The 13,713-nt window shown below is 38.1% G+C and overlaps 1 protein-coding gene across 1 annotated transcript in view; it reads left to right on the top strand.

Annotated features, from left to right (window-relative positions):
- Nucleotides 1-13,713, top strand: part of RELN (reelin) — a 374,678-nt gene that overhangs the window by 291,999 nt on the left and 68,966 nt on the right. The window contains exons 35-40 of the mRNA XM_059934127.1: nucleotides 1,177-1,261; nucleotides 2,073-2,255; nucleotides 4,493-4,664; nucleotides 4,766-4,868; nucleotides 7,939-8,168; nucleotides 13,209-13,429. Coding sequence (XP_059790110.1) covers nucleotides 1,177-1,261; nucleotides 2,073-2,255; nucleotides 4,493-4,664; nucleotides 4,766-4,868; nucleotides 7,939-8,168; nucleotides 13,209-13,429 — 994 coding nt within the window. The remainder of the gene's footprint in view (nucleotides 1-1,176; nucleotides 1,262-2,072; nucleotides 2,256-4,492; nucleotides 4,665-4,765; nucleotides 4,869-7,938; nucleotides 8,169-13,208; nucleotides 13,430-13,713) is intronic.

The raw sequence follows: 13,713 nt of genomic DNA, 5'->3' as shown, positions 1-13,713 counted from the left end.
AAAGGGTGGAGGATAAGTTTCAGAATCTGACATATCTAGGTTCAAATCCTGCTATCATCACTTTTGCAATCTTGAGCAAGTTACCGTCCCTCTCAGATTTTGTTTCCTTATCTGCAACAGGAAGATAATAATATATTTCCCTTAGGAACGATAGGTGCTTTTTAAAGGAGTACAGTGGTTCTTTTAGAACCCAGCATGTTGTAGGCACTCAATATATGGTTACTATTACAAAATTAGTCCTATTTAAAAATTTTCAGCTGTTGAAGAATGTACTCTACAATAAATGTTAAGAAGAAGAGGAAGAATTTGCTTTCTCTACCTAAGATTCCATTTGATATTTGTTAGTTGATAATTAAGCAGTCGATAGACAATGTCCACTCAGTATCACACAGCCCCACACCACCAAAGAGCCACTTCATTCAGAGTCAGACCTGAGGAACTGCAAGGCCTGTTTGTACCTAGGACATCTGCATAGTGAAGTTCTGTTTTACTGGCTGTCACCGCAACCCTGTGTACACATGGAGAAAACAAGCTATGGAGCTGTCAATCCCAGGCAACCAGAAATAGTTAATTAGCAGAAAAAATTACTAAAGCCAATATGATCACTTTCCGCCTTCCTTGGCTTCTCTGCATGAATGGTTCCAGCCCAGGCTTGGGGACTTGCTTAGTTATGCCTTATTTAACTTGACCAACTGGAGGGTGTTGTGTCAGCCTGAATGAGAGCTTCCCAGGGCCATCACAGCACGCAAATGAGTAAGTTCCTAAGACTCTTTGGAACCCTGAAAAAGTTACCTATCAGCTCCCAGCTTCCAGCAGGAGCACTTGGCACATTTTCCGTCTGTTTCCTCGTTATTCCTCTCACAGCATGCTGTGATCAAAGGAGGCTTTTTTTTAAAAAGGCCTGTAGATATGCAGTGCTATCATTCTTGCACTGCTTTCTATAAGTCACAGCAAAGTGTGACTTGGAGTTGAGACAATGAAATGTTGTTATTTAGGCATAGGGAAATGAAAGCCATTGAAAGGGGAAATGATCAATTTTTCCTTCCAAACTGGACCGAGTATTGCTTCTTGGTCATTATGTATCATTTAGCTAATGTAAGTTAGATGTATAAAATCAAAGGAAAATAATTTTGCAAATGAAATAAGATTGCCTAACATATGTGTTTTTGTTTACAGGAAGGACTACGGATGCTCATTTCAAGAGATCTAGACTGTACCAATACAATGTATGTCCAGTTTTCACTTCGATTTATAGCAAAAGGTAAGTCATTTCTATGAGTATGAATTCACTATTTCCCTTCAAGCAAATTTCCCCACAGAGAAGTAACAGATTTGAGGCCTATAAATTTTGTTATATGGGAGAGCTAACATAAATTTGAGTACATAGTGTTCACAAATGTTCTATAATATATATTCCTTTTAATATAAGGGTAAGATAGCTACCTGTTTCATAATAATTTCATACAGATGTAGTAATCATACTAGTCCTGTGGTAGTTAAATTTATCATCATGTCCCTGAGTCTTTTTTCCACCACTTCTTTCTAGCCGTAAGAAATTTAAATTTAAAAAATTTAACTTATGGAAACTTGGGATTTTCTTTCACAGATGTGAACAGTGAACCCCAAAAGTCAACTCTGTCATTCTGACCTTTCATATTAACTAATTTTCTTGACAAATAATGCCATTTGGATATAATAAATTCTCAAGTAGATTTTCTGTGTATTCTGAGATTTAAATGTTTGGCCCTTTGTAGAACTGTGATGCCTGTAGAATCAAAAAATTTTGATGTAATATTTCCTAAATGAAATACAGAAAGATATGTGTTCATATCTGAGAAAAAGAGGGAGATATTATTGTGTGAAAATGCAAGATTTGGTGTGTGTTTTGAGATATATTTATACAGAAATCCCAACCCATCATCACTTTAAGTTGCCTCGGAAGCATTTGGACTCTAAGGTGTCTATGTGAATATAAGTCAGCTTATGCATCGATGCAAAAAAAATAGTCTAAGATCATACCATTTCCCCATTTTTATAATGATGTGTTCACGCCTCTGTTACCTTCTTTCTAGGTACCCCAGAGAGGTCCCACTCTATTCTATTACAATTCTCCGCCAATGGAGGAATCACCTGGCACCTGATGGATGAATTTTACTTTCCTCAAATGACCAACATACTTTTCATTAATGTTCCCTTGCCATACACTGCCCAAACCAACGCTACAAGATTCAGACTCTGGCAACCTTATAACAATGGTAAAAATGCACATGTTCTCCTGTGATCAAAACTGACTGCTGCACGTTAGCATGCTTGCTCCTAAGGTGTAGAGGAAGGGTTTGTCAGCTGAGTGGCTTCGCTGTCCACAGCACCTTTTACATGCTTCGCTTTTGAGGAGTCTCAAGGAATATTTAGCTTTATATATCTTTATCTTCATACTTGACTATGTATTATCTTTGGGTAAGTTCTCTTGATGTAAATACAGCTAAATCCTGACACAGAGCTAAGGTTTTAAAAACTTAATCCAGCTCTACCATTAGGTACTCATCAGTTGTAACTATATTTTTTACTGAATTTATTTAGGAATACATAGTTCTTTTTTTTTAATATTTATGTGTTTTTGTTTTTTTGGGTTTTTTTGGCTGTGTCGGGTCTTAGTTGCGGCACGTGGGATCTTTCATTGCGGCGCGCTCTAGTTGTGGCGTGCGGGTTTTCTCTCTCTAGTTGTGGCACGCGGGTTCCAGAGCACATGGGCTCTGTAGTTTGCAGCACGTGGGATCTCTCGAGCTCGGTAGTCATGCACATGGGCTTAGCTACCCCACGGCATGTGGGAACCTAGTTCCCCGACCAGGGATCGAACCCGTGTCCCCTGCATTGGAAGGCGGATTCTTTACCACTGGACCACCAGGGAAGTCCCCATAGTTCTTCTGAGTATGGCACTTCATTAGTGAGATAGAACAACATTGCAGCAAAAGCCATGACAAAGTGAGAGGGACTGACACAAAGCAGATAGTGCCTGAGGTAAAATATTCTTATCACATACACTTGCCTCAGTGATAAGCTAACGTGAATGTATAATTTAACAGTATTTTCAAATGGTGGTTACAGAAAACGATTTTACAAATTTGTAATGTTTTATTGCTTCCTGTAATTCTACTAGCTACTGATTATAAAGGACCAGACTCTACCAAATTATGCATTTAATGGCCTAAGTAAGCACAGAAACATCATATTAAGCAGATTCTTTGCAGAGGTAACACAGAAATGGATAAGAAAAATGTATTTCCATCTCTAAAATTTAACCTGAATATTTCCTTTATAACTAGTAAGTCAAAAAAGAATTTTAATTTACTGTGAACAGAAAAAATAATCTTGTATAATCGCTGAGGAAAAGTCCAAAAAAGAAATGCAGCCAGTTTCACAGTCCAGAAGATAGTTGTCTTCATGTTATGTTTGGAATGCTCACCAATTGTTCTTCATTGTTTTCACCAACTGCTTCCAAAATAAGAAAAGGGAAGAAAGCTACTAGGATTAGAACAGAGATAGGATTAGAGAGGGAGAGGCACATGTGACTTCATTTAAATCATCAGGTTGTTTCTACAGGCTCCTATTTACAGATCCTTTTTTATATTTTGTAAGAATTCTACTAAAAGTAGGAATCAGTGAAGAAACATCCTTGAGGAATCTTGTTTCTGCTTGGTATGGTCTTATCACCTTGTTTCCAGTTCAATTCAAGCAATGCTTTACAAAAGCACTGAGCTCACCCTTCTTATCTACTCAGTAATATCTTCCTTAAACACCCTGCCGAAGTCACTGAGTCAAATTCTCTGACAGCCTAAGGAGTGATTTTCCTAGTTTTCTGTATGTTCCCACATATCTTCAACTAAACATACAAGTTTTGAAACGCTTTAAGGGGAAAATAAAGTATTATATAACACAGAATATTTTCTTCTGTGTAATTTTTAACACCTAAATAAAATTGTGCATCAAGCCAGTATTATAATAGCCATGGTCCTTCAGCCTGAAGGAAGCATGATTCTAAGTCATGGGTTGACTCTAAAAAGTCCTGAGTTACTCCATGAATAGACTAGTTAGTGTAACTCAGTTCTAAATCCACAGGCTGACCACCCATCCTCACAGATTCCAGTGTCTTACAGAGTCCCCTAAACTGTGAAAGCATAACTCAAAGCCCACTCTTGCTGGTGGAGGGTCCATAGCACTGCTGTGCCGGGAAGGGCAGCAGACTCTTACCAGCCTTCTGAAATTAGTGAAGCTGCTCCATGCAATGTCAATTTAATAGCACTGAAAGCTTAATTTTTTCACACTTTAATCAGTGTAAACACACTGTTACATAGTTTGTGCTTCTTTGTCTAGAAGGCATCTGTTTAACCAGTTGTTACTGAGTTCCTTCTGTCCTTTACATTCTTCCAATGAGTAAAAATGTCCATCTGATTTTCACCATTGAAAAAACTTGCTTTATCCAAAAATGCCTTAGGTAAGAAAGAAGAAATCTGGATTGTTGATGACTTCATCATCGATGGAAATAATTTAAACAACCCTGTGATGCTTCTAGATACTTTTGACTTTGGGCCCAGAGAAGACAATTGGTTTTTCTACCCTGGTGGTAACATTGGTCTTTATTGCCCATATTCTTCCAAAGGAGCGCCGTAAGTACTTAATTGAGAAGGTAAAAATAAAACCGCTGCTCTATACAGGTCACAATGATCTTTTGCCTAAATGGATTCCTTGTTATTTTCTTGTATAACAGCGAGGAAGATTCAGCTATGGTGTTTGTTTCAAATGAAGTTGGTGAGCATTCCATTACTACTCGTGACCTGAATGTGAATGAGAACACCATCATACAATTTGAGGTACTTGATTTTGTTCTATTAGAAATGCTTTAAATTTTGTCTTGAACAAAAGCTAGGAAAGAGGAGGAAAATCTCAGATGATTTCATGCATTATGACTTTCCATTTTTGTGCAAGGACAAAAGAGATTTTACATCATAATTCACTTTTATTAGCAGAACCAATTGTCCTGCTAAGGTTTATTTCTGAATTTTGGTCCTTTATTTATGACAATCTCCTCACCTACTACAATGGGAAATTGTCAAAATAGATTATTTCAAACATTATAAAAATGAAAAGGACCATACTATTCTAGTATTATTATAGTCACAATTTTTATATATTACTTAGGATCCAGGTCAATGTAACTATACCATGCCAGCACATTTATCTAATATTTATCATGAATTTTACAGATAAAAAGTACTATCATGAATTTTACAGATAAAATAATACTATACTGTTTCTTATAATTTCTGGGTATTTCATTAATATTCGCAGACTCCTTATATTTTTCAAGACAGCAAACTAATAATGTATAAAAGAAAAACATTTATATATTTCAAAAGCTTAGATAAAATCAGCAGAACCAAAGGTACATTGTGCTAGGGTTCAATAGTGTTAACTTTTTTTTTTTGGCCACGCCACATGGCATGAGGGATCCTAGTTCCCCAACCAGGGATAGAACTCATGCCCCCTGCAGTGGTAGCATGGAGTCCTAACCACTGGACTGCCAGGGAATTCCCATTAACTTTTTCTTTTTCTTTTTCTTGTTTAATTTAATTTTTATTTCTTATCGCAATAAATTTGATTACAATGTTGTGTTTGTTCTAGGTGTACAGAATCTGGTTCATTCATACGTATACATATATATAATCAGGTTTAGACTCTTTCCCATGTTGGTCATTACAGAGCATTGAGTAGACCTCCCTTGGCATCCAGTAGGTCCTTCTTGATTATACGTTTTATATGAATTATTAAATGCATGTTAACCCCAACATCCTAATTTTTCCATTCCTTTCACCTTTTTCTAAGTCTGTATGGGCCTTTCTCTGTGGAAATATGTTCATGGGTATCAATTTTTAGATAACACTAGTAAATGATATCATCGGATATTTGTCTTTCTTTTTCTGACTTACTTTACGTAGTATGATTATCTCTAGGCTCATCTGCGGTGCTGCAAATGGCATTGTTTCATCTTTTCCATGGCTAATATTCCATTGTGTACATGGACCACTTCTTCTTTGTCCATTCATTTGTAGATGGACATTTTGGTTGCATCCATGTCCGGCTATTGTAAATATTGCTGCAGTGCACGTTTGGGTGCCTATGTCTTTCTGAATTCTGGTCTTCTCAGGTTATAGGCCCCTTAGTGGTTCGGCAGAATCATATGGTAGCTCAATTGTTACCTTTTAAAGGCACCTTCATTCTGTTCTGATTAGTGGCTGTTACCAGTTTACATCCCAGCAACAGCATAGGAGGGTACCCATTCTCGGAAACCCATTCAGCATTTATTGTTTGCAGACATTTTTTTCTGATGGCAATTCAGACTAGTGTGAGGTGATACCTTTTTGTAGTTTAAATTTGCATGTCTCTAATAATTCTTGATGTTGAACATTTTTTCATGTCTCACGTGGTTGTAGGTAGGAGGCCTCAGTTCCTTGCCACATGGATCTCTCCTTAGGGCTGCTTGAGTGTCCTCATGACATGGCAGCTGGCTTAACCCAGGATGAGTGATCCAGTCCGCGGTCCCCAGGACTGTCGCAGCTTCGGCTGCTGGGGCCCCTCCAGAGCCGGCAGCCTCAGTGAGGCCGCCCTCCCCTCGGGCTCCGGGGCAGTTCAGTGACGGCAGAGGGAAGAGACCCCGAGCCAGGAGTTCCAGCTCTGCGGAAACGCGGGCTCCATTCTGGGCACAGGGGGTGGGACCTCTGTGCCCTGAGGCCTTCCAGGAGGGCCCCATTAACTTTCGAAGATACTTGTTTCATAGCTGAAATCTATACCAACCATTGGACAGTGCCTAATTTCATCAACAAAAATTTTGAATATTTGCTCTAGATTAACTGTCTGCATCCTCTAAATTAGAGTTGTTTCTTTCATCTTAAAGTCAGAGACCAAATGATGCCTTAGTGGAGAAATGATTCTCTATCTCTTTTAAGCTTTCTGTTATATTTTCTGATTTTATTTTAAGTTACTTATATAACCTTCTGTTATATTTTCTAACATTTATGCTTTAAATGTTAATAAAAAGTAATCCCTGTGGCCCTTTCAAGAGTTCTGTTATCAGAAGAATCTAGGTAGAGACAAATGCCTGTAGCTGAAAAGTTTATCAAATGTCAATAGTTTACTCTTCAGAAGGTAAGAGGAGTAAGTTCAGCAACAACAACAAATATTATTTAAGTATATCTGGTGGCTCTGACAGCAAGAAAATGTTAACCCCAATTGGAAGTGGGAAAATTTTTTAATAGAAAGAATCACATGCTTTATTTAAGTTTTAGTTTAATTCACTTGAAAGTATGAAAAAGGAATGGAGTGGTTATTTCCCTAATGGTTAAAAAGGTCTTTCTGAGAATATTCTCCCTATGCCAGGGAAATAGTGACAATAATTGTATTTTGTTCTGTTTTAAGACTGAAAACATACTGAAGATTCTCCATGTGCAGAACTTTGGGGATTATTTGAAGGTATCCCAAGAAGGAAAGTAGAAGGTCTTCTTTCCATCCAGCAGTCTGAGAAAAAGCTAACGGTTAGAATTAGGGAAGCAGTCTTTTCATTACGATTTGCTTTGGCTTGGCAGTGAAAGTGGGCTAAAGGTAAAATTTGGAATTCCATGCCAACCTCTGCCTTATTCACTTCCTAGCTTTTTATCAAATGAGGGAAAGTAAATTTTTCATGAGGCCCTTTGAGGTTCTTTATGAAAAAGTATTATTTAAAAGTAATGTGCAGTATTACTCAGGCAAAACAGAATTTCATGGTGTTAAGTATTTCAGCAAGACAGTTCCCAGGAAAATGGACTCTGGAGAAGATAATGACGTGGTGAATCATTTCAAGGCTTGTTGCTCTGAGGTGATTTGTATCATTTTTTCTTCTTCACCAAGATCAATGTCGGATGCTCCACTGATAGCTCCTCTGCCGATCCGGTCAGACTGGAGTTCTCCAGGGACTTCGGGGCGACCTGGCACCTGCTGCTCCCCCTCTGCTACCACAGCAGCGGCCACGTGAGCTCCTTGTGCTCCACGGAGCACCACCCCAGCAGCACCTACTACGCGGGGACCACCCAGGGCTGGAGGAGGGAGGTCGTGCACTTTGGGAAGCTGCACCTTTGCGGGTAAGGACCTGCTGCTTCGCACCATGTTCTTCTCATTTCACGGTTTTCTCCGTGATGTCGTGGTTGCCTTGCCACTTTATCAGGGAAATTTGCACCTTACATTTCTTCCTCAGTTCTCCACTGAAAGTAGATCAGTGGATGTTTAAAACATAGGACACTGCACTGACATACTACTAATTCATAGTTTGAAGATAGATTTAAAGGAGCACACCCTGGGCAGCACCCCGTCCTGGGGTTCATATCCCCATGGGTCTTTATTAGATCAATTAGGAAGCAACAGAAATATGGTTTTCCCCTAGTGTTATAATCCGTCTCCCTTCTGCCCCCTACCTCACAATATAAATGCAGTTAGAATTTTTACTTTCGAACATCTGCCTATGTCTTTCGTGCAAGGAGAGGGCACGTATGGAGGATCGAAGCCTGCAGAATATTCCAGGTGTCTCATAAAAAAAAATTTGTTAGTGCTCTTTCCCCAGGCATTTCTACTTTTTCAACCTTTCTCAGCATTCTTGTTACATATATTTGACTCTTCTGTTGAAAAGCTATTTGGAGATAAAGGACTTCAATTCCAATAGAAATGAAAAGTATAGTTCAAAAAATAAAACTAATAGTATAAGTGAACAAAGAGAGGAAGTCAGTAAAGCAGTCTGCCTCAGAATTTGTCTTTTCTCTCAGAATAAACAACTTAAGGGTATGCCAAAAAAAGAAGGAAGTACTAGTATCATACTTTCAAGATGGAGATAGATTTACATTCCTGATGTGAAACTCAGCATAATTAGAAGTCTTGAGTCTTCAAGCAAAACTCCTAATACCTAGTACTTTTCCAAAAGGGTGAAAGTGTATCTTCAAAAGTCTTCATTCTCTTTGAACATAAATCCATTCACTCCTCATCATATCATTAGCAAAATTTTTATAATTTGATTGCTAAAGACTCTAATATTTTGTGTTATCAAGTAAGTCATTTATTAATTCTTACTATTACACCAGGTATCATTCTAATTATTCTATTAAAAAATCTAATTGTTTTTTAAAAACAAGCATTACTAAGTAAAACATCCTCAAGATTCGTTAGAAGTGATAGCTGAGGAGGCAAGGAGAATCTCTGAAGACCACAGGGATAAATAGAGCTGATGACTCAGCCAGCACAGCTGGAAAGCTGCTATTGGGGTGTTCGGGAGTGGGGTGTGAACTTGTCTATGGAAGAATTGGGCGGGGGGAAATAGCTCAGGAAAAACTCTTTATCCAAAATTAGTTGTGTTATTTAAGATCATATGTTGTGAGAAATAGAAAGAGGCTTACCGAAAAAGTGGAAGAACTTATTAGAAAAATACTGGGGAAGAGCATGGACTCCACTCCGGAAGTTTGGGGACATCAGCAAAAGTTTGTGATCCTCCTTTTTATCATGCTGTATTACGTCAGTCAGCAAACTCCAGCTCTCATTTTCTGGAACTCTTAATTCTACATTTCTAGAAAAGAAAATCTGAGCAAATCAGCTACAGCTCGAAGGCCGTGTTGCAACAGAAACATAAATGCCAAAAATCTGTGCTTATGGGCAGTGAAGGCAGGGGAAAATGGCTGGATAAACAATCACTTCGGCTCCTATGACCAATATCCATGATCATTATGGTACTGTGAAAAGCTCCAGGTTTCCTTTTCAGTGGACCACTAATTTCTTCCAGTTGCTCAGCTAAGAATTAGATTAAATAGAAAACAACCCTAAAGATAGGGTGAAGGCCATGATTTTAGATTGTCTTAACAACTGAGACTTGCTTCCGCAAGTTCCCACGTGAAAATAATCTGATTTAAAGGTGTATGATATACAGTCACTGCCAACCAGAGGTACTAAATGAAGCTACCCACCCCAGGACAGTGCTCCAGGATCATGGAGCCTGTATCATTACCAGTTGGCTTTGTCCACCAGGCTGTGCTTACACATAAGGCATGGAGATGTAATTTGAACGAGAGAAATGCAGACATCTGTATTTTCACCGACTGGTATATTGGGAGTCAGTTTAAAATATACCTCCTCTAATTATAAAGGTACAGAACTTAAACCATCATGTTATTTACATTCCATGTGATTTTCATTTCTATGAAAGGAAAGTAAATCTGTTAAGGAGGCATGCCCACTCTCACAGTGGTATAAACCTACCTTTCAAACTGCCTTCAACTGTTTCTACAAAGAGAAGAATTTGCCTTAGAAATGTTGTCTAGTCCTTGTTTCAGGAAAACAATTAGCACTCTTCTTAAGACCCACACAGGCATGAACTGCTGGAAGGCAAAAGTTAAATTTTCTCCAACTCAGTGAACCATTCCTTGGTCTGTATTCAGCGTGGTACATAATAATGGCACAAGTGCTATATGCTAAAAGAAATATATTACCCATGTTTAAATTGCCTTTTTCTGTGCACTCACAGGACACTAGGTACCAAAAAACTATACTAAATGTTTCAGGTGCAGAAATGGCTGTTTCTTGCCTTTACATATAGTCAATTCACATTTAAAGCATAAGTATTGAGCTTCCATCGAATTTTATTCACATCACCCTTGTGTCTTTTTCATTTAGAGTCTTTTTGTCTTTAAAACTTCCTAATTGCTTTTGCTTTATGCAGTTTCATGAGTCAACCAAAACCCCTATTTAATGAAAGCACTGCTGTGTGCTTGAAATTTTAAGTTTACATTAAAAAAACAGATTCTTTTCAATACCACTGGCTTGGGAGAACAGACGCTGACATTCACCAGGGAGGGTGGCAGTGAGAAATTTTCAAAATAAGATTTCAGCAGACTGGGAACCACAGTGAAACCAGACCCTTCAGTCCATTTATCATAGTGCTTGCAGTTTCTGTGTCAAGACAGGTGAACAATAATAAATATCCAACCAAGGTGGTTCATTTGTATTCAGAACATTTGAATAAATAAGAAGTTCAAACAAATTCCATGTAGGCTTTGTTCAAAGGAAAACTCCAGCCGTTTCCCTCAACTCAGCAGTCTGAAAGTTCAAAAGGTAGGAAGTGCTTCTTGCCAAGACTAAACTCTGACAAGTATTAGAAAATAAAAGTTAATTATGAACTGGCATTTTGGGGGCAGCTTAATATAGTTGGAGTCTTGATATAAACAATGAAATTAGGGTTAAAATTGTATGTGGGAACTTGACTCCATCTGCTTTACTATCTGCTAAACTTTAGAAGTCTAGTAAATGCTTCTAATACTGACTTCTAATTTCTGTTTCTCAAATAAAAAGAACTATTCTGAATTTGGTTTCTATATAATTGAAAATTGGACAGATTCACAGGGTACAAATATGAGTGCACATGCCATCTCTATATCTAGCTCCTCTGAAATAAAGTCTATCTTCTTTGAACTGAGTTTTGTACATAATAAAATATACTCAACTATTTCTGACCTGCTACCTAAATATGTAGATTATTTCTAAGGAGCTAACTTATCGTCAGCAACATGATAGGGCAATCATCTTACACGTAAAAAGGAAAATTGTGTTTCATTTAAAAAGAAATTAAGAAATGAGACATTTAACTAAAAATAAATCTGACTTTGTCACTCCTCTCTTTAAAATAATCTTTTGGGACTTTCTGTTGCCAATAGGATAAAATCCAAAACACCCTAGTTTGTCTTTTAAGGCTTTCCATAACAAATGACATTCAAGAAACATTAACTGAGCATCTGCTATGTGTGAAACACTGTACTGGGCACCGTGAAAGGGTGCAAAAAAGAAAGAGGTATGAACATTGGCCTCTAGGAGCTCATAGCCAATGAGGCAAATAAGTGTGCTTTTAAATACCTCCAGCTGTGATAACTATAATAATGGAAATTCCATCAAAATTATGGAAGAGAGAGAAATTAAAGGATGAGTTATTTACCACATGACCCAGCAAATCCACTGTGATTCTACAAAAAAAATATTGAAAAGAGGTATTCAAACAAATACTTGTACACGAATATTCACAGAAGCACTATTCACAATAGCCAAAAGGTGGAAAGAAAACAAATGTCCATCAATTGATGAATGGGTAAATAAAGTTGATATAGCCATACAATTGAATATTATTCAGTCATAAAAAAAGGATGAGGGCTTCCCTGGTGGCGCAGTGGTTAAGAGTCTGCCTGCCAGTGCAGGGGACACGGGTTCGAGCCCTGGTCTGGGAGGATCACACATGCCGCAGAGAAACTGGGCCCGTAGGCCACAACTACTGAGCCTGTGCGTCTGGAGCTTGTGCTCCGCAACAGGAGAGGCCGCGACGGTGAGAGGCCCACGCACCGCGATGAAGAGTGGCCCCCGCTTGCCACAACTAGAGAAAGCCCTCACACAGAAACGAAGACCCAACACAGCCAAAAATAAATAAATTAATTTTAAAAAAAAAAAAGGATGAAATTCTGATACTTGCTACAACATGGATGAACCCTGAAAACATTATGATAAGTGACTAAAGCCAGACATTAAAGCTCATATAGCATGTGATTCCATTTATATGGAATATCCAGAATAGGTAAATCCACAGAGACAAGAAGCAGATTAGTGGTTGCCAGGGGCTGGGTGTAGGGGAGAATGGGCACGGGGTTTCCTTTGGGGTGATGAAAGTGTCCTGGAACTTGATAGAGGTGATAGCTGGCTAACACTGTGGAGGTACTAAACACCACCAAATTGTACACTTTAAATGGTTAATTATTACTTTTATACTTTGTGAATTTTACCTCCATTTAAAAAAAGATTAGTTATGTAGAACATAGACAGTATTTAATGGAAAAATCCTCACCAAGAAAAGTCAATATTGAAAAAGGTGGAAGCTCAAGTGGAATTTTGACATAGTGATAGAATTGGGAAGGGCTTATAGAAAGCAGGAACTTTATTGGCAAAATCCTGGAGCTTGAGGAATGGAGTTTATGGTCCTGAGATGTTGAATCATGTTTTGTACTTCTTGAGTGTGGTGCAGAGGTAGTAACTGCCCACTGCTCATTGATCAGATGTGCTTACTTAGATTAATGTGTTGATTAGATTTTGAAGGGCTTGTATCTCTTTTCCAGATCTGTGCGTTTCAGATGGTACCAAGGATTTTATCCTGCTGGCTCTCAGCCAGTGACATGGGCCATTGATAATGTTTATATCGGTCCCCAATGTGAAGAGATGTGTAACGGACACGGGAGTTGTATCAATGGAACCAAGTGTATATGCGATCCTGGCTACTCAGGTCCAACCTGTAAAATAAGCACCAAAAATCCTGATTTTCTCAAGGATGATTTTGAAGGTAATTTCTTCATATAAAATCTATGTGGCTTTGTGAAAGAACTTATACATTAAGCATAATTTGTAATGTAGAAGTAATCATTAAGTTCCACTCTGATATTTCATTATTTATCATTACGTTTGGGACCACCCAAGCCTTCATTTAGTTCTGAATTTCATAGGGTTCCATTCTTGAAACAATGGTCAGTGAGAGTGAACAAGACTGTAATTGAGAAGAACTAAGGCTATTTTAGCCATTTTTTTCTATCACATGTAATTTCTGATCAATGATAATTTTGGAAAATG

Source organism: Balaenoptera ricei, chromosome 9 (genome assembly GCF_028023285.1).
Source record: "Balaenoptera ricei isolate mBalRic1 chromosome 9, mBalRic1.hap2, whole genome shotgun sequence".
Lineage (NCBI taxonomy): Eukaryota > Metazoa > Chordata > Mammalia > Artiodactyla > Balaenopteridae > Balaenoptera > Balaenoptera ricei.
The sequence above is the reverse complement of the archived record's forward strand: the minus strand, read 5'-3'. Positions and strand labels throughout refer to the sequence as shown.